The sequence below is a fragment of the Sminthopsis crassicaudata genome, chromosome 5, assembly GCF_048593235.1.
Source record: "Sminthopsis crassicaudata isolate SCR6 chromosome 5, ASM4859323v1, whole genome shotgun sequence".
Classification (NCBI taxonomy): domain Eukaryota; kingdom Metazoa; phylum Chordata; class Mammalia; order Dasyuromorphia; family Dasyuridae; genus Sminthopsis; species Sminthopsis crassicaudata.
In genome coordinates this window covers 237,507,584-237,525,937 of record NC_133621.1, presented here as the reverse complement: position 1 = coordinate 237,525,937, position 18,354 = coordinate 237,507,584, and the positions used below count along the sequence as shown (strand labels likewise).

At 35.1% G+C, this 18,354-nt stretch overlaps 1 protein-coding gene across 9 annotated transcripts in view; it reads left to right on the top strand.

The window, feature by feature from the left end:
- Nucleotides 1-18,354, top strand: part of CNOT2 (CCR4-NOT transcription complex subunit 2) — a 143,258-nt gene that overhangs the window by 73,700 nt on the left and 51,204 nt on the right. For 6 of the 9 annotated variants that reach the window (XM_074270555.1, XM_074270552.1, XM_074270550.1 and 3 more), the window contains one exon: nt 9,900-10,022. The exons of 2 other annotated variants lie outside the window; for them this stretch is intronic. In XM_074270555.1, coding sequence (XP_074126656.1) covers nt 9,912-10,022 — 111 coding nt within the window. In that variant the 5' untranslated portion in view covers nt 9,900-9,911. Of the gene's footprint in view, nt 1-9,899; nt 10,023-18,354 lie in introns of those variants that run through there. One more of the 9 variants, XM_074270559.1, reaches the window with a different exon arrangement.

The window sequence follows — 18,354 nt, the reverse complement described above, 5'->3', positions numbered from 1 at the left end:
AATGCGCTTACCAATTTTGTGAAAAGCGCAACCCTTAGAATTCTAGATAATAATGTTGTATGATAGCTAGGAATTAAAATTTCTTTATAGGATAGAATGAGGAGGTGAAATCAAGAAGATGAAAATTTAAAATTTGAATGGTTTTATGATGAAATATTCTTTCTAACAAGTCCATGTGCATTTAACTTAAAAAAATAAATAAATAAAAGATAAGAGGGGCAAAATACAAGCCAACATACATTTATAAAGTGATGCCATGTGTGCTCTGGGGATTCAAAGAAAGAAAAGATGGACTTAGCTTTAATCCTAATTGTACAGATATTTGAATGCCAGCTCAGGAAGGTCCTGGATATTATATACTAAGAGAAAAGGAAATGATGTAAACAAAGAAATCAGAAGACTGAAATAATTGTAAGCATAAAATAATAAGGCCCTTAATTAATGATAGTATGTGATAAAGAATGAATGAAAAGTCTGAAAGAAGCAGCATCAGGACTGGCAGTTGTTTTGATAAAGAGACAAGGGAGCAGTAAGAATCAGAGGCATCTCTTGAGGTTTTGTATAATGTTCTTGTTTGGTTTTCTGGAGGTCTTGGAGCAGCCTTCCTTTCAGCTGAGAATAGCCAGGTGTTAAAGTCCTTCTTCTTTATTGTCTCCTTGCCTTGGGCTGGGCAGCTTTCTGGAGAGCCTTTCTGACCAGCCTTGGTCTCAGTGTGGGGGAACAGGAGGCCAGCCACCACTAGGTTGATGAAGGTGAAAATGAATCTGAGTCTGAGGGTTTGTGCTTCAGCCTCCAGCCACCATAAAAGTGTATGATGGAATGAATCTGTCAGTCCCTCTGTCCCCCAGGAGAGCTACCAAGAGCCCGACTAAAGATGCAATGAATCTCTTCCAGTCCTTGCTGGCTTTTATATACTCTATTATACATTATCATTATATACATTATTATACATTATCATGGGTGTGAATCTTGTGGAAATATATTAAGTATTAAGTACATGTACTGAACTAGCGAACTATTAATCACCATGCTAAACTAGATAACTGAAGCGGGTTGTGATCCCTTTTAGAAACTAGTCCTTTCAGATTGGTTTATTCCTTTTTGATTCCCAATCCTCCTAGCTGATGCATTATCAATTCAAGAAGCTAGGACCTTTGATTCACAAATCCTGGTCAAAAGGACCCCTTTTGAATTCCAATAGGAAATCTGGGCTTGTCCCAGCCCCTACCAATCTGAGCCAGCTTGGGCCCTCACAACCCCCATAGGATCTGAGCCAACTTGGGATTCCACCCACAGGCCTCTTTAGCTAAATCTCTCATTATAAAAGAGCCAAGCTGGAGTCCTCTCTTTGCAGAGGTTCCAAACATGCCAGTTTTATGCGTGACATGCCAAGGGTCTCTGCCCTCTGAAATAATATTTCCAGTGCCCTCTTTTCTTTACCTCACACTTTTACTAATAGACTTTAATCTTACTTCCAATGCCCATAATTTATCAATCTACATTTTTGGGTCGTTAAATTCCTTTATAGGGGACTCATATGCTGCTACTAGACCTCATTTAACTTCCTATCCTTGCAGCGAATCCAAAGGGATTGCAAGGGAGCTCCGTTTGACTCCCTGTACCCCGAATCTGCCACTAGACCTCAATTTCATTTGGGTACCCCAAATCTATATCTCATCATAACCATTGTCTTTATCAATTCCACTGAGTTAGCACCTTGTAAGAATCCTTGTTTTAAATACGAGTTCTGGCCCATAACAGTTTTGGTTCTACAAATTTGGGTAGTCGCACAAACCAAAATAGATAAGTGATTTAATTATGGCAGTGAGAGAAAAACTACTCATAGGTAGCTGGAAATGGAGAATGAAACTTATGCAGAGAAGTTGCTTTAGATGCTCAGAAGGGAAATTCATCTTCGCTCTCTTTGGCAGAATTACTTGAAAAATGAATTAAAGAAGTTTCTGTGAACTATTTTCCAGAAGGGAGACTTAGTGGTTGTTTTCAGTTTGACTGGAATGGGGTAAGGACAAATTCTGTTATGTCCCCTTATAATTGGAGGATTTTGGGTGAATTACTTAATCACTGGGTCTCAGTTTTCTCATTGTATAATGAACTGGTTGAATCAGATGGTCTTCCAAATCACTTTGAGTTTGAGATGTATGAGCTCATGATTTTGCCTTAGTCTTCTAGTTTCATTTCTACTTGATTTTTAAGCTATAAATCTGGTCTATAATTTTCCTATGCTTTCTTAGTACTCAGTGTTTACTTAACAGTTTGGGATTTCTTTCCATTACAAAGTTCTTTGGTTGTGAATAGTGATCTTGAAGTAGTTGAATGGATTAATCATTCTTAATATTGACTTAAAAATTAAAAAAAAACTTAATCTTTAATTTCTATCATCCATTAAACTTTTTCTTATCATAAAGAATTAAATAGAAGATAGACAAGAAATTCAACAAAAGTAACCAACATATTTTAAAACCTGCCATAGTATGTAATTATCCATGTCTGTGACCCCTCATAGACTTGGGGATGCTTTCTTATCTCTCCTTTGAGGAAAGTATAATTTTGTAGCTTGAATTTTCCATTGTTTTATTGTAGGTTTTAAAAATTTACATTGTTTTATAATTTTGTGTTCTGTTTTCCTGCTTCATTTACAACTTTCTATGCCTCTTTTTATTTCTCATGTTTATCATTTCTTACAACACAGATACATTGTATTACAACCATATATTCATAATCTTTCCCTAACTGGTAGCCTCCTATTTTCCTTTTGTTCTTTCATTTTTTGAGTTATGCCTCCATTTTGGATTTTCTTGACAAAGATATTAGAATGGTTTGCTATTCCTTCTCCAATTCATTTTACAGATGAAAAAACTGAGGCAAACAGGATTAAGTGACTTGTTCAGTCACACAGCTAGTAAATACATGTCTGAGATCAGATTTGAATAAAAAAAAAAAAAAAAGTTTTCCTGATTTCAGATCCAGCTCTACCAACTGTATAACTTTTGTTTACAGATCTTTATTAATTGCAAAAAAAAGAAAAAAAGGAAAAGCTTCACTTTATCTTTTAGGAAATAGGAATCATTAAACATTTTTAAATGGAATGATACCACAGATGCAAATGCTTATTAAACCAGGTTAGCGTATGTAGCAATGGTGTGGTAAGGGAGAGAAGAGTAAGATAAAGGAGTGTGAAAAATTGAAGCAAAGACAAAGCCCTTCTGGTCTTATTCCTGCTATTTTTTCTTGACTAGGAGAAAGATCAAAATAAAAATAGAAAGGGAGTTATCTTGATGAGTTGAAGTTATCTGACCCAGAGGAACTAACTTTCTAGGAACTGAAAGAACTAGTGAAGATGATTTCTGAGCTAGTTATTAGTCTTTAAGAGATTCAAACAATGCTCATCCCTCCTCTTTCTTTCCCTTAACTATAATAGGTCTTGTGTGCTCATGTGATATAATTTACCTCCTTTTATCTCCCCTTTTCTCCTTTAATATAAATCTCTTTTTCATTCCTAATTTCTTTTTGATATTATCACATTAAAGTCAGCTTATAACTACACCATAGTATACCCCTTCTAACACCCCTGACAAAGATAGGGTTCTCAAGGAGTTATACATATCTTCTCATATAGGGTTATAAACATTTTAACCTTTAAAAAACATACTCTTTTTCTTCTGTTTATCTTTTTATGCTTTTCTTGATTCAAGTATTTGGAGATCACATTTTCTGTTCAGCTCTGGTCTTTTCACCAGAAATAATTGAAAACCCCCCATTTCATTAATGTCCATCTTTCCCCCTGACAGATAATGCTTAATTTTGAGTTGATTTCTTGGTTATAGTCCAAGCTTCTTTGTCTTCTGCAATGTCATATTCCAGTCCCTCTGATCCTTTCATGTGGAAACTGCTAGATCTAGAATAATCCTGATTATGGTTTCTCAAAATTTGAATTGTTTCTTTCTGGCTTCTTGTAGTATATTCTCCTTGATCTGATTGAAGTCATCAGTGAGTTTTATTGTAATCCCTGTCAATTTTTTAGCCTAATCACAGAAAACAAGAATGATTTCATCAAGATCCTGTCATAAACTAGATTTATTTTTGGACTTATTAGACTGTTAGATCAGGGAAAAAGTATGCCTATAATTACTTTGAGTAAAGTTTTGAAAAAAGTTTCTCCAAACTTGTAGAAAAAGTACTTTCACTTTCCTTCTAGTTGAGTTTAACTCAACTGAAACTACTTTTTACAATGTTTCCAATGATCTCTTTACAGTTCAAATGTGCTTTTCCCATCCTTATCCTTAATTTATGCAGAATTTGATGGTGGTGACTATCTTCTGCTCTTTTCTTCTGGTTTTGTAGAACTTTGTCTTCTGAGTCTCATTATCATTTATATTATATTCCCTGATTATGGTCGTTCTTCAAGGCTCACTCTCATGCAATCTTGATCCTGTACTTTCTATATTGTTAGCTTTATCAGTTCTCATATATATAATTGTCTTTGCATAAATACCCCCTCCTCCCACTACATATCCTACTCTAGTTGAACTTTAGTCATGCATCTTCCATTATCTTTTTGATATTTCAACTTTAGACAATCCAGACTTATTGAAGAAATAATTTATAATGAAGGAAAGATAGGAGGCAGCATGCACCAAGCACATCATGTCATTTCTAGAACTTTCCAATAGTATTCTCTGAACACAGCCTAATACCCTGAACCCAAGAGCCCCAAGAATAGCAGCAATTTCAGAGCAGTACCCCTCTTTTTCTCCTTGTCCCCTAAGCTCCATAGAGAAAAGGGTTCCACTTTAACTATAAATATAAATGCCAACTATAAATGCCAACCACCACCCAACCAACCACTTTTAATGGAAAGGTAAACAAGTGCTTTGGTAGCAGCAATACTCTGCTTCCCTTTTCCCCCAGTAGACCACCACCTCTGTTTCTAGTCTAGCCTGCACTGCCATTATCTAGGGGAAGCAAACTATATATTGATGCCATCTGGAAATTTCCTTTGCAATCTTTATATCTTTAATAGCCCATAGCTACTTAGTTTGACAAATTAAGTCAAATGGTACAAGGCATATGATTTTTATTTATGGAAAAGGACATTAAAATGATACATTACTCTGTTATCTCTCCTTATTAGAATGTAAGCTCCTTGAAGACAAGGACCTTTTTCTTTTTCTGTATTGTAAGCACTTTAGCATAGTGGTCTGCATATAGTAAGGCCTTAATATATGTGTCTTCCCTTCCTCTCTTCCTTCCTTCCATTCCATAGGTATCTCAAACTCAACATGTCAAAAACTTTGTGTAATCACGCTTGCTACCACTCTGATTTAGATCTTATCACGTCTTGCTTGGACTATTGCAATAGTCCCTTTATTGGTCTTCCTGCCTCAGATGTCTTCCTTTTCTGGTCCTTCTTTTTGACACAGCTGCCAAAGCAGTTGTCTTCAAGTATATATCTGAACCATATCAATTCCCTACTCAATAAACTCCAGTGACTTCCACTTGCTTTAGACATTTATCTTTCCAATTTTGTTAAACATTGCTCTCTTTCCTGCATTCTGTATTTAACTAATTTTACCTACTTATTGGTCCTTAAATAGGACATGAACTTTTTATTTATTTGTTTTTATACTCATTGTCTATCCTCTTTTATTTTTCTTCATTGGAATCTATTCTCTTCCCATGTTCTCTATGTGACAGTATAGGTCTCCAGGAACAGCTCACTCCCCTTTTGTCTTGTATTTTGCCTATAGTATACGTACACATTATCTTCCCCAATAGAATGTAAGCTTCTTAATGTCAGGGGCTATTTGATTTTGTCTTCAAATTCCTAGTATCTAGCACATAGGAGACATTTAGTAAATGTTTGTTGATGGATTGAAAAAAGATGGATTTGGAACTAATTTCATGATTAGACCCTATTAGTAGACATTAATGATTAAGTGTCATATTGCAAAGGAGAAGTGCCCCAAGGATCTTATTTGGTGCTGACCTTTTTGTCTGTGTGATGAGAAATAAAGATCATAGAAGACATGCTTATCAGATTTTTAATATGACAGAAAAATGAGAGAGAACTTGACTAATTCTCTGAATTAAAAATTCAAAATTCTTGACATACCCAGCTTTGAACTAACTCTTATAAGATTAAACTTAAGTTCAAAGTGTGAGAAGCATGGTTAAATTGGTTTGCAAAAGATCTAGGAGTTTTAATGAACTGCAAACTTTTTAGCATACAACATTATATTAGGGGAAGTTAAAAAAAAAAAAAAGATTAGGCTTTAAGAGAGGCATAGATTGCTAGAATATGGAGATAACAATCCTAATATATTTTGTTCTGCCCAGATGCATCTGACAGGTTATGGGTGCCACATTTCTAAAAAAACATTCATAAGGTGAACAGTGTCCCAATGAGAGTAGCCAGGATGATGGAGAACCTGGAGTTCCTTTCAAAATGATGTATGAAGATTGGTTGAAGTAACTGAAGATATTGAGCCTAAAAAGGATTAGGGAAGGTATATGGAGAATGATAAATCATCTTCAGAGATTTGAATGAATCTTCTCTTGAGGAACTAACAAATAGAATATAATGGAAGGGAGCGTAGCAATGTGGAAGTTAAAAGCGTCTGCATCTGCATTTCCTCAGCTTCATACATTATCATTTAAAGGAAAATTCCTTGGATTCTTTTCCATTTCTTGAATATTTGTATTTAGGTCAGGTATTATGTTCCTTACAAGTCTAGTTTGTTGTCAATATCATACTACTTTAAACTTGCCCATTAAGTTACCGTTAATGGCAGGGCATTGGTCAAAGGTTGTAGTGATTTTTACTTCCTATGCTTCCTTTTGAAAGAATAAAATTTAAGTAAGTTGATATGCAGAAAGGGAGTTTTAAGCTTGGGAAGGGGGGTTGTAGCCCAGAAAAACAAGCAAATCATGAGATTAATTGCCAGAAAAGAACTGATTCAAGTCCTATTAGAAAACCAAAGAAAAACTATAAAGTGAATGTGGAGAGAGTTTAGCATTTTAGAGCATACCTTAATCTAATATTGCAAAACAGACTTGGCAAATATTTCAGAAGAATAGCTTATAATAAAAATATCAATAATTGACCAGGCCGCAAGATCTCTGGGTTTCTCTGGCTTATTGTTCTAGTGTTTTCAGTTTTTTATGACAGCTGTTCTATGCTAACATAGTTACCATGTGAAACAGTAATGTCTACTGACTCGTTTTCTAGTCTAAAAATTGTCTTTTCTGACGCTGCCCTACCCCCTCAAAATCTTTTGTGTGAGGGTAGCAAGAACCTTTAAAAATATCCCTCTATATTTCAAAGGTGAATTAGCATCAATATATGAAAAGTTGTATTTGTATATTAGAGGAGAAATTCACGCATAGCTGCACAGAAATAGACAATAGAGAGAAAGCCATCATTCTCCATAGCAGCCTCAAAGACACAAAATGTAGCTAAGTCTCCAAAATGAACTGATTTTGTTGATCTGAGCAGATTAAGGGTCTTACTGTATGCAGAACACTATGCGAAGTGCTTACTATATAGAAAAAGAAAAAGGTCCTTGTCTTCAAGGAGCTTAAATTCTAATAAGGAGAGACAACATAGAGTAATGTATTATTTTTAATGTTCTTTTCCATAAAATTATATGCCTTGTACCATTTGACTTAGTTTGTCAAACTAAATAACTATGGGCTACTAAGGATTTAGAGATTGCAAAGAAAATTTCCAGTAGTAAAGTTATCTGCTAAGAGAAATTAATAGAGTAGGTAAAATTGATGGCTTGGAAAAAAAAAAAAAGAAAGAAAGTTTTTGACAGCAACTGATTATGATTAAGTTCATTAGAAAAGATTAAAAGGATTTTTTTTGTGAGGAAGAGTCCCCTTGAAGTTAACTTTGTGGACCTAGTCAGCACGATTTTATGTCTTTTGGGGGATTCTGAGTAGGGCCAGAGAAGGCAGGTGGTGGAAGTGACTCAGATGATAATAGAAGAATAATTTACATTTTAAAAACCCTTTATGTTGCTTTATGAGCATTACCTTAATTAAGAATTCAGCAAATGGACAAAAGAACAAGAGTGGAAAGATATGTAGGTTATGAAGACAAATGGTGTAAAAACAGTGTTGTAGATGAATTCAAAGTAACATATTTAGAACATGAAAGAATCTTAGGGATCACTCATTAGAGATGAAGAAACTGAAACTTAGCGAGGCTATGAGATTTTTCATATGTTCCACAGCAAGTTCAAGTCTGAGGTGAGATTCAGATTCAACTTGCTGATTCCAGATTCTACATTACACAGTGATGCACTCTGCCTCCTTGGATTTAGAGACAAAATGTTAGAGCATCAAAGTGTGAGGATTTAGGAGAAGTAAGGTATAGAAATTGGAAGAAGAAAGGAACTTGGGATCAGAAAGAGAGAGATGAGAGTTTTTCAGCTTGAAGATAGAATGATTTGAGTTTTAAACAATGGGTGAATGAGGGTCAATCATGAGAGTCAATGAAGTCAGTGAATATGGTAGTCCAGAGTGGTAAAAAGAGTCATTGGTATGTGAATATTGAAGTCACAAAATATGGGCTGGTTGGTTAACTTAGATATTGAGACTAATCCAGGTATTTAAGTCATTGATCTCGAGAAGGATTCTGGATGTCGAAGGAGATAGGGTCACAGGATTAGAATTGGAAGGGACCTTATTGATTAATTAGTTAAACCTCATTCATGTTTTGTTTTGTTTTTGTTTTTTAAGAAGTTCGGTAAAGGTAGCAGAGCTGGGATTTGAATTTTACTGTCAGTGTCTTACCACAGTTTTTTGAACATTGTAGTATTTGGATTTAATTTGAGATGCTTTAAAACAACTTCACTTTTCTTAACCTGATAATGCTGGATTTGAAGTTTAAACACTAAGATTCAAATCTCACTTCTGCATACTATTTGTGTGACCTTGGGAAAATTATTTCCCTTCTGTAGGCCTAAGTTTACTTGTCCATAAAATAAAAGAATTATAATAATTTACCTATTAAATTTCAAATCACATGGTCATATAATTACTCATAACCACAAGTAATCTTAGACAAATCAATTAAGCCCTTTGAATCTGTTTGTTTTTTTAACTGTAAAATGAAGAAAATACTTTTTCATTCTCTACCATCTTCACAGGGATGTTGTGAAGAGTAAATGAAATAAAATATTTTGCAAAGAATAAAATAGTATTATTGTTTCCCTATAAAATAGAAATGATTAAATACTTGGGTTTCAAAAACTACATAGAAATTCAAATAGAATATGAATTAATAAAGTTGATATAAAGTATAGGTACTTTCAGTAAACTCACATGGTATTTTCAGTTTTTAGGGACAATGTATATAGGTTAAAAGTCTTATGTAGTTAAAACTTTCAAGAGGAATAAAATATGAGCTTTAAATCAAAGGAAGGTCACGATATATGTGTGTCTATATATATATATATATATATATATATATATATATATATATATATATATATATATATATATATATATATATATATAGACACACATATATATATATATATATACACACACACAGTTAAGATTATTAGTTGTAATTTTACAAATCACAGGGTAAATATAGTTTTTTAAATAGGAAAATGATGTTTAAGGTAATATCTGACTCTTCTCTTCACCAGAAACCCAGATGTTTAAGAGAAAAATCTAGTGCTACATTTCTTGTGAGCAGATTTGTGATCTTATCTTGTATCACTCTGCTTTGCTCTGACTAGTTTGGTCTCTTGTGTAGCATAGCATTTCTTCCATAATTTTCCATTTTCATTGACAAACCTATGTCTCACAGAAGTTGTGTTACTCAAAATATTGTTTTTCCCTAAAATAACTTTTTTCTTTAGGTGACAAACAGCATGTTTGGTGCTTCAAGAAAGAAGTTTGTAGAGGGCGTCGACAGTGACTACCATGATGAAAACATGTACTACAGCCAGTCTTCGATGTTTCCACATCGGTCAGAAAAAGATGTAAGTTAATAAGTTATATTGGTTTTTGCTAATTAATATGATTCTAAAGTTTTTGTAAATCATATAAAGGGGAATTTATATCCATTTTCTAATTTCAAAACTCTGCCATATTTTGGCTTTCTAAATGAATCAACATATATATAGACAAGTTCTGCTTCCTAGTAGAAAATAATAGAACTATATTTACAAAACTGATATAATTTGTATTAAAATGTATTTATTAGAGCTTATATTTAGAAGCTCATTCACAGTGTGTTCTCTAGAAAATTTAAAAGTTTCCCCAAAAGACAGTAAATCCCTGGCTATCCCTTTACAATAGAGAACTGCTTTTCTTCTATTCCATTAGGTACAATTTCATCATGAGTACTAGGTTTCCTTCTTCCTTCCTCTCACTTCACTTCCCTTTTTCACCATCACTTAGCAACCTCTTATCCTTTGAGATTCATACCATCTTTCTTTAGCACTTAGTTCAACTCCTTGTCATCATCTATGGGACTCTACTTCATTCTCCTTCCTTTCTACTCCTAGCTTTAACTTCATTCATACTTAATAAACTTCAGTAAACATAATCTTGTTCCCCTGAATCAATACAAATGTTTTTAGAAAGCAGCTACATGTGAAGGAGTCAAAAACAAAAAATCTTTGCTTTCAAGGAACTTACATTCTATTTGGAGAAGACAACATGCACCACGTGCTCTCATGCATACATGCACATGTACACACACACACATTGATCAGATCTGTCATTTTGTTGGTGTAGGGAATTTCTTTTTTTCTTTCTTTTTTTTTTTTCTGAGGCAGGAGTTAAGTGACTTGCCCAGAGTCACACAGCAAGGAAGTGTTAAGTGTCTGAGATCACATTTGACTCGGGTCCTCCTGAATTCAGGGCTGGTGCTCTATCCACTGCGCCACCTAGCTGCCCCCGGTGTAGGGAATTTCTAATGAAGAACTTGTAATTATAGAATTGAACCTCCTTCCCTGAAACTTAAAAGAGTCAAAAGTAGTTTCTGAGGCATTAAGAAGACATATAACTTACTAATCCCATCTTAGAGCTATACAGTCAGAGGTAGTACTTGAAACCACTTCATGGCTCAGAGACTAGTTTTATCCACTATTCAATACTGCTTCTCAGTTTAAAGATTAAATATATGCCATATTTAAAAAAAATATGTATATATAGGCTAAAAAATATAGGGCTCAGCTAGGTGATGCAGTAGATAGAGCACCAGCCTTGAAGTCAGGAGGATCTGAGTTTAAATGTGGTCTCAGACACTTAACACTTTCCAGCTATGTGATCGTAGGTAAGGGATTTAACTTCAATTGCCTCAATAAAAAAACAAAAACAGGCTGTAGTTTAATACAGTATACAATATAGTTAAATACAAAGTTAGGAGGAAGAAAGGATACTAGCATTTGGAAAGGATGTCAGAAAAATATTTACATAGAAGATAATTTTTGAGGTATATAATGATGGAAATAAGAAATTCTGGTGGATATAGATGAGGAGCCAAGGGCATTTTAGGCATAGGGAATAGCCATGTGGAAAAACCAGTTTGGTTAGAATAATCCCATGACAGGGAATAATACATAATGATACTAGAGAGATTCTTTTAGGGTAGGTTGTGAAGGGCTTTCATTAAAGTTGACTGAGCTGAGTGAGGTAGGTAGGTTGATGTGGTCACAGATGCTCTTTGGCAGCTCTGTAGAGAACACTGATGTCAGACAAATAGAAACAGCTCCCTGCAAGCTGTATATTGACCTAGAAAACCACAACTTAACAGTATCTTCTTTGTATTTTTATTTTATTTAATATTTCCCAGTTGCATTTTAACTTTGTCCTTGCACTCAGAGTTTGACACCTGATATAGAGAGGATGGATTGAATTGGGAAGAGGAAGGAATGCCAATTAAGAGAACAGTACAATAATATAGACATGAGGCAATGAGGGCCTGATATAAGATGGTGGCTGTGTGAGTAGAAAGAAGAGTTTGGATTTGAGTAATATTGTGGAAATAAAAAACAAGATGTTGCATCTGATTAGAAATGTTGAGTGAAAAGGGATTAGGAGTCAAGGATGATGAACGGGAATTTGTGAACCTTAGTACTTTTAATTGTAATCAGAAGGTTCAATTTACTTTCCTTTTGGTCCTCTTTGGAGTGAATGACAATGTGTTCTGTTTTGTGCATTCTGACTTTGAGTTCTCTGGTACAGGTGTTTTAAATGCTGAATGGGCATTTGTTGATACTAGCTCTGGAGAGACTTTAGGGTGGGTGTGGGAGACATCTGTAAAGAAATAAAAATCAAAACCATAGGAATTGAAGAGAAAGAGTTAAGGAGAGAAGATTGCCCAGGACTAATTAAAACTTGAGGAAACACCCATAATTAGGAGATAAGGAAACTGAGAAGCAAAAAAACAACTAGGATGAGAACTAGGAGAGAAGGAAAGGCTTTATTTAATTTTCTCAATAAAATGGGAGTAAGGATCCTTAACTGAGATAGGTGATAGGGAAAGGACATAATGTCTAGAGAGACCTCTGATTACTTCATATGAAAACTGCTTGTGTCTTTTGATCATTTATCAATTGGAGAATGACTCTCATTTTTATAAATTTGACTGATTTTTTTTTTTTTGAAATTTGAGAAATGTGGCCTTCAAAATTTATCAGAGTTACTATCAGTAGTGTATTTCCCTCCATTCTATTTCTCCCCCACCTTAGTTTGTTTTATTCTCTCTCTCTCTCTCTCTCCTTTCACCTTATCTCTACTCAAAAATCTTTTGCTTCTGCTAGTCCCCTCTTCCTAATGTCTTCCTTTCTATCTCTCCATTCTTTCCACCACCCTTCTGTTATCCTCTTCCCCTTCTTTCTTGTAGGGTAAAATAGATTTCTGTACTCAGTTGAGTGTGTTATTTTTCTTTGAGCCAATTCTGAGGAGTGTAAGGTTCATTTATTCCTCTTTTCCTCTCTGTTACCCTCCACTGTAAAATCTTTTTTCTTGCCTCGTTTATGCAATTTATCCCATCTAGCCTTTCTCTTTATCCCAGTATATTTCTCTCTCACCTCTTAATTTAATATTTTTAGATAGCATCCCTTCATATTCAAGTCACAACCATGTTCCTTGTCTGAATATACTCCTAACATAATAATCAGAAAGTTCTTACGAGTTACAAGTTGTCACCTTCCCATGTAGGAATGTAGACACTTCAACCTTATTGAGTCTCTTGTGATATCCCTTTCTTCTTTACTTTTTTATGCTTCTCTTGAGTCTTTTATTTGAGTCATATTTTCTACTGAGCTCTGATCTTTTCATCAAGAATGCTTGAAAGTCCTCTATTTCAATGAATATCTTTTCTCCCCTGAAGGATTATATTCCCTTTTGCTAGCTAGGTGATTCTTAGTTATAATCCTAGTTTCTTTGTCCTCCAGAGAATCATATTCCAAGCCCTCTGATCCTTTATTATCAAAGCTGCTAAAGCTTGTTCTATCCTGACTCTGTATGATACTTGAATTGTTTCTTTCTGGCTGATTGCAGTATTTTTTCTTTAAGCTGGAAGCTCTGGAATTTGACTGTAATATTCCTGGAAGTTTTCATGTAGAGATCTTTTTCAGGATATGTTGATGGATTCTTTTAATTTCTTTTTTACTCTCTGATTCTAGAATAGTGGGCCAGTTTTTCTTGATGATTTCTTGAAAGATGATTTCTAGGCTTTTTTTTTTTTTTTTTCCCCATGGCTTCCAGGTAGTATCTCTACTGGATCTATTTTCCATGTCAGTTGTTTTTCCAGTGTGGTATTTTACATCTTCTATTTTTAATCATTCTTTTACTTTTAGTTTTATTGTTTTTTGATTTCTTATAAAGTCATTACCTTTCATGTGCTCAGGTCTAGTTTTTAAGGAATTGTTTTCTTCAGTGAGCTTTTGTACCTCCTCCATTTGTCTCATTCTATTTTTTGAGGCATTTTTTTTTTTCCTCAGTAAGCTTTTGTCCCTTTCTTTTCATTTGGTCCATTTAGCCTAATATGATTTTTAAGTTGTTATTTTCTTTGGTAGTTTTTGTATCTCCTTTACCATGCTGTTGACTCTTTTTTTCTTGATTTTCTTGCATCACTCTTATATCTCTTCCCAATTTTTCCTCTACCTTTTTCACTTGATTTTCAAAATCCTTTTTTGAGCTCTTCCATGGTCTGAGACCAATTCATATTTTTCTTGGAGGCTTTGCATGTAAGAGTTTTGACTTTATCTTCTGAGTGTTTTGATCTTCATTGTCACCACTTTTTATGGTTTTCCCAGCCTATTTCTTGAGTTGTAAGTTTTTGTTAAAGTAGGGCTATTTCCAGGTGGAAGGCATATTTTCTCAAGCTTCAGGGGTTTTGTGCAGCTGTTTTCAGAGGTACTCCTAGGCACTTGTAAATAAATTTTCAGTTCTTCCAAAGTAATATGATGTGGGGAGAGATGTGTTTACTATTTTTCTGGCCTGTATTCTGGTGTATGAGTTAGCTCAAGCACTGTTTTATGCCCTGGAACTATGAGGAGGTTCCCTACTCCACTGTGGCAGCAACCTCTGGGTTGCTCCTTCTCACTCTGAGAGTACCACCTAGGACTGTGATCCACATTGGAGTATGGGCAAAACAACAGTCTTGCCTCAGTGCTAATAAAGATACCTCTGTAATCTTTCTGACCAGCTGATCAACCTTCTTAACACCTGTGGGCTGAGAGCTTTGCTGCTGCTGATTCAATGGCTCCCAAGGCCTACTTTTAGTTTTCTGTTTAATACTCAAGTGCAACATACCTTTCCTGCTAACTTTCTAAGTTGTCTTGGGCTTGAAAATTATTTCACCTACTCCTCTTACGGGTTTTGCTGCTTTGGAAATTGTTTTATGGAATTATTTAAAGGTTTTCAGAGGGATTGGGAGGAAAGCTTAGGAGAATCATTGCTTTTTTTTTTTCCTGCCATCTTGACTATGCCCCTACAAGAGAGTTTTTAATAGCTTCTGTGGGAAATGGGATAAAGCATAAGTTAGATTCACAAAATAATGACAAAATAATGATTGCCTTTACAGCAAGGGCCCAGTTGAGTTTTTATATTTATACTATATTAAGTTCAGCATGGTTGTGTGGTTTCTTTCAGATCTATTCAAGAGCATATGAATAGGTGCAAAAGAAATAGATGGTGGGGGTAATTCAGTTGAATTTGACAAGGGATGAATAGTGATGTTTGAGGTTAGAGGAGAATAAGGGGATGATTTGTTAAACTATAAGTTTTAACTATAATAAAATCACTATAATAGGTGATGACATTGAGGTGTGGAAGGAGAAAAAATAGGTTTATGAAGGGTTTCACTGTTCAAGTAAGAAGAATGCTAGAATTTTTTATCTAGTACTTGGAGCCTTGTGTTGCTGAGGTAGAGTGTAAGAGTATGTTATGAAATTTGAGATTGAGGAACTGGGAGATGAGAGTATTTTAGGAAGAACCAACCTGAAGTTTGAAGTCCTCTAGATTAAGAGCAGGATTTGGAGAACAACGAGAGAGAAGTATTGAATTCCTTGAAGGGAAAAATGAGCCACTGTCATCTGAATAGAGTGAACTTCAGAGGAGGAAATGTTACTGGGTGATGGAGGCAAAGGGAGAATCTGAATGTGTTCCATATAATCTTCCATGACTACTGTGGTATATTCACTCACTACCTCCATGCAACCAGTGTCAGAGAAGATGACTGGGAGGTATAATGTAGTCTGGGAGAAGCCTAATCTCAGTGAAATCAAGTGGATAGAAAGAGTATGAGAGGAATGGGTAATCATTATTAATTCCCTAATATGTGCCAATTCCTGTATTTAGTGTTGGCTAATACAAAGAAAAGTAAAAGATATTCCTGCTCTCAAGGAGCTCAGTCTCAATATGCAAACAACTATATCCAAAAAAGTTATATATAATTTGGGAATACGTGTCAGAGAGAAAATGCTAGAATAAAGGGAGATTAGAAAAAGACTTCCTTTAGAAAGTGGGATTTTAGCTGAAAAACTTGAAGGAAACAAGGAGAGAAAGATAGCAGACATTTCACGCATCGGGGAACAGTCAGTGCAAGTACCCTGGAGCAGGAGATCAAATGTCTTGTTCTAGGCACATCATGGATCCAGTGTCCCTGGATTGCACAGTATGTGGAAGGAGAAAGATATCATGTGGTTTGGGGGTTAGAGGTGGTCATGAAAGTGATATTGAAATAGTAGGGAAGTGACATGGTCAGATCTGCACTTGAGGAGAATCACTTTCACTTTGACAGTTAAAAGAAAGAGGATGAACTAGAGTGAAAAGAGACATACAGTAAGTAGACCAACTAGCATACTATTTTAATAGTCCAGGCATTTGGTACACTAGAGTGTTAATGATGTAAGGAAAGAAAGAAACTCTATTTGAGAGATGTTATGTAGGTAAAATTGACAGGTCTTGGCAACAGATTGGTTGCAGGGAGATGAGGAATCATGAGAAGTTGAAGATAACACTTTGATTATGAGTCAGGATGATTGTGAGGCTCTTGCTGCCCTTGACAGTATATATTTTTCTATATAAATTTGTGAGTGTGAGGGAAGTGTTTTGGGGAAAGATTCTGAATTCAATAATTTATATGTTGAATTTAATGTGTCTATGGTAGTCCATTTTGAAATGTCTAGAAGGCAGTTAGACATGTCGGTTAGGGAGGTTGGCAGAAAGTTGCATATATAGATTTGAGAATCATCAACATAGAGATAATTGTTGAATCCATGGAAGCTGAAGAGATCAATAAATGAAATATAGGAGGAAGAGATGAAGAGCCAGGACAAAGCTTTGCAGAATACCCATTTTTGGATCAAGTAAAGGAGACTGAGAAGTTGTGATTAAGATAGCTCTGAAAGGGAGCAGTGCCTCAAAAACCTAGAAAGGGGAGAGTATCAAAAAGACGGTGATCAATAGTGTCAAAATCTGTAGAGAAATTAAAAAGGATGAAAGTTGAAAAAAAAGTCTTTGGATTTGGCAGTTGAGATTGATAGTAACTTTGGGAGATAGCAATTTCAGTTGAATGATGAAGTTGGAAGCCAGACTGTAGAGATGTAAGTAAGTTAGAGGAAAGGAAGTGGAGAAGTACCTTATTGTAGATAGAAGAGATTTAGTAAGTTAACTAGTTGGGGGTGAGTGGATCAAATTTTTTGCAAATGAGGGAGATATTATATTTGTAAGCAGTAGAGAAGCAGCCAATAGATAAGGAGAGTTTGAAATGAGTGAGAGTAATAGAGGGGGAAATATGGTGGAGAAGATTAGATGGAATGAGATCACTTGTTAATATTAAGGGTTTTGTTTGTATTGTGTGTTGCCAGGCAAGGCCAGGAGCAGTGAACCTTGGTTCACATTTTTCTTTTCTCTGGGTTTGCCAGGGCAGGGCCAGAGAGATCTTGGGTTAGACGGGGTAGAGTTGGGCTCCTTGCCAACTACTTCTTTCTTCCAAGCCAAAAATGAATTGGTCTTGGTCACCCTCTTCTCTTTGGGGATAAGGGTAGGGATTGGGTGTGTTAGCTAGTATAGAGCACAATCTTCCTAGTTCATTATCTTCTTAGAACTCACATTACTTTCATCTTCATACTATTTTAGCCTTATTTGAATATAATTTCATCACTTGTAGTAATTCTGTTTCCTATATACTTTACTACAAAATTCTTTTCTCCAGTCCTAATCTTTCAACCTCCCCCTTCAATCTTCTTCTGAACCTATTGTTTGTTTTTACTATGACCTTCAGTTTCTTTGTTTTCCTTTGAGCTTTCAATTCATTCTCTGCCCTTCTAGTTTGTTACTTCTGCTATGTTCTCTTTTCATTCCTTTCCTAGTTTTGGTCCTGTAGTTGACCACTTTAGCCATCTTATCCTACTTTGGAAAACTTCAGAACTAAAAACTCCTTTAAAGAAAGCCATGCAACTATGCAGTCAGTTTATGTTACTTAGACCTTCACTGCCACAATATAATTCTAAATGATTGGTTCTTTCTCTCAACATGCATAATATCCATCTCCTTGAAAATTCTATTCTGCTTCCTCTTCCACCCTGAACTCCTTGTTTCCTCCATGCCTCATGCCTTAAAATTTCTCTCTCATCTCACAGTATTTCCCTTTTTTCAGATTCTCACCAAGAGATAGCTCAGTTACTTCAAAACCTACTTCTCTAATCTGTGTCTTTCTAATGTTTTCTAGAAGCTTGAACTCACAATTCTTTATATTCTCTAATACTTAATCTCTTTGTTTTCTCGGACTCTTCCATGAAATCTCTTCTTTAAAGGATTGTCACTTGATTGTGCCATTGCCTCAATCTATCA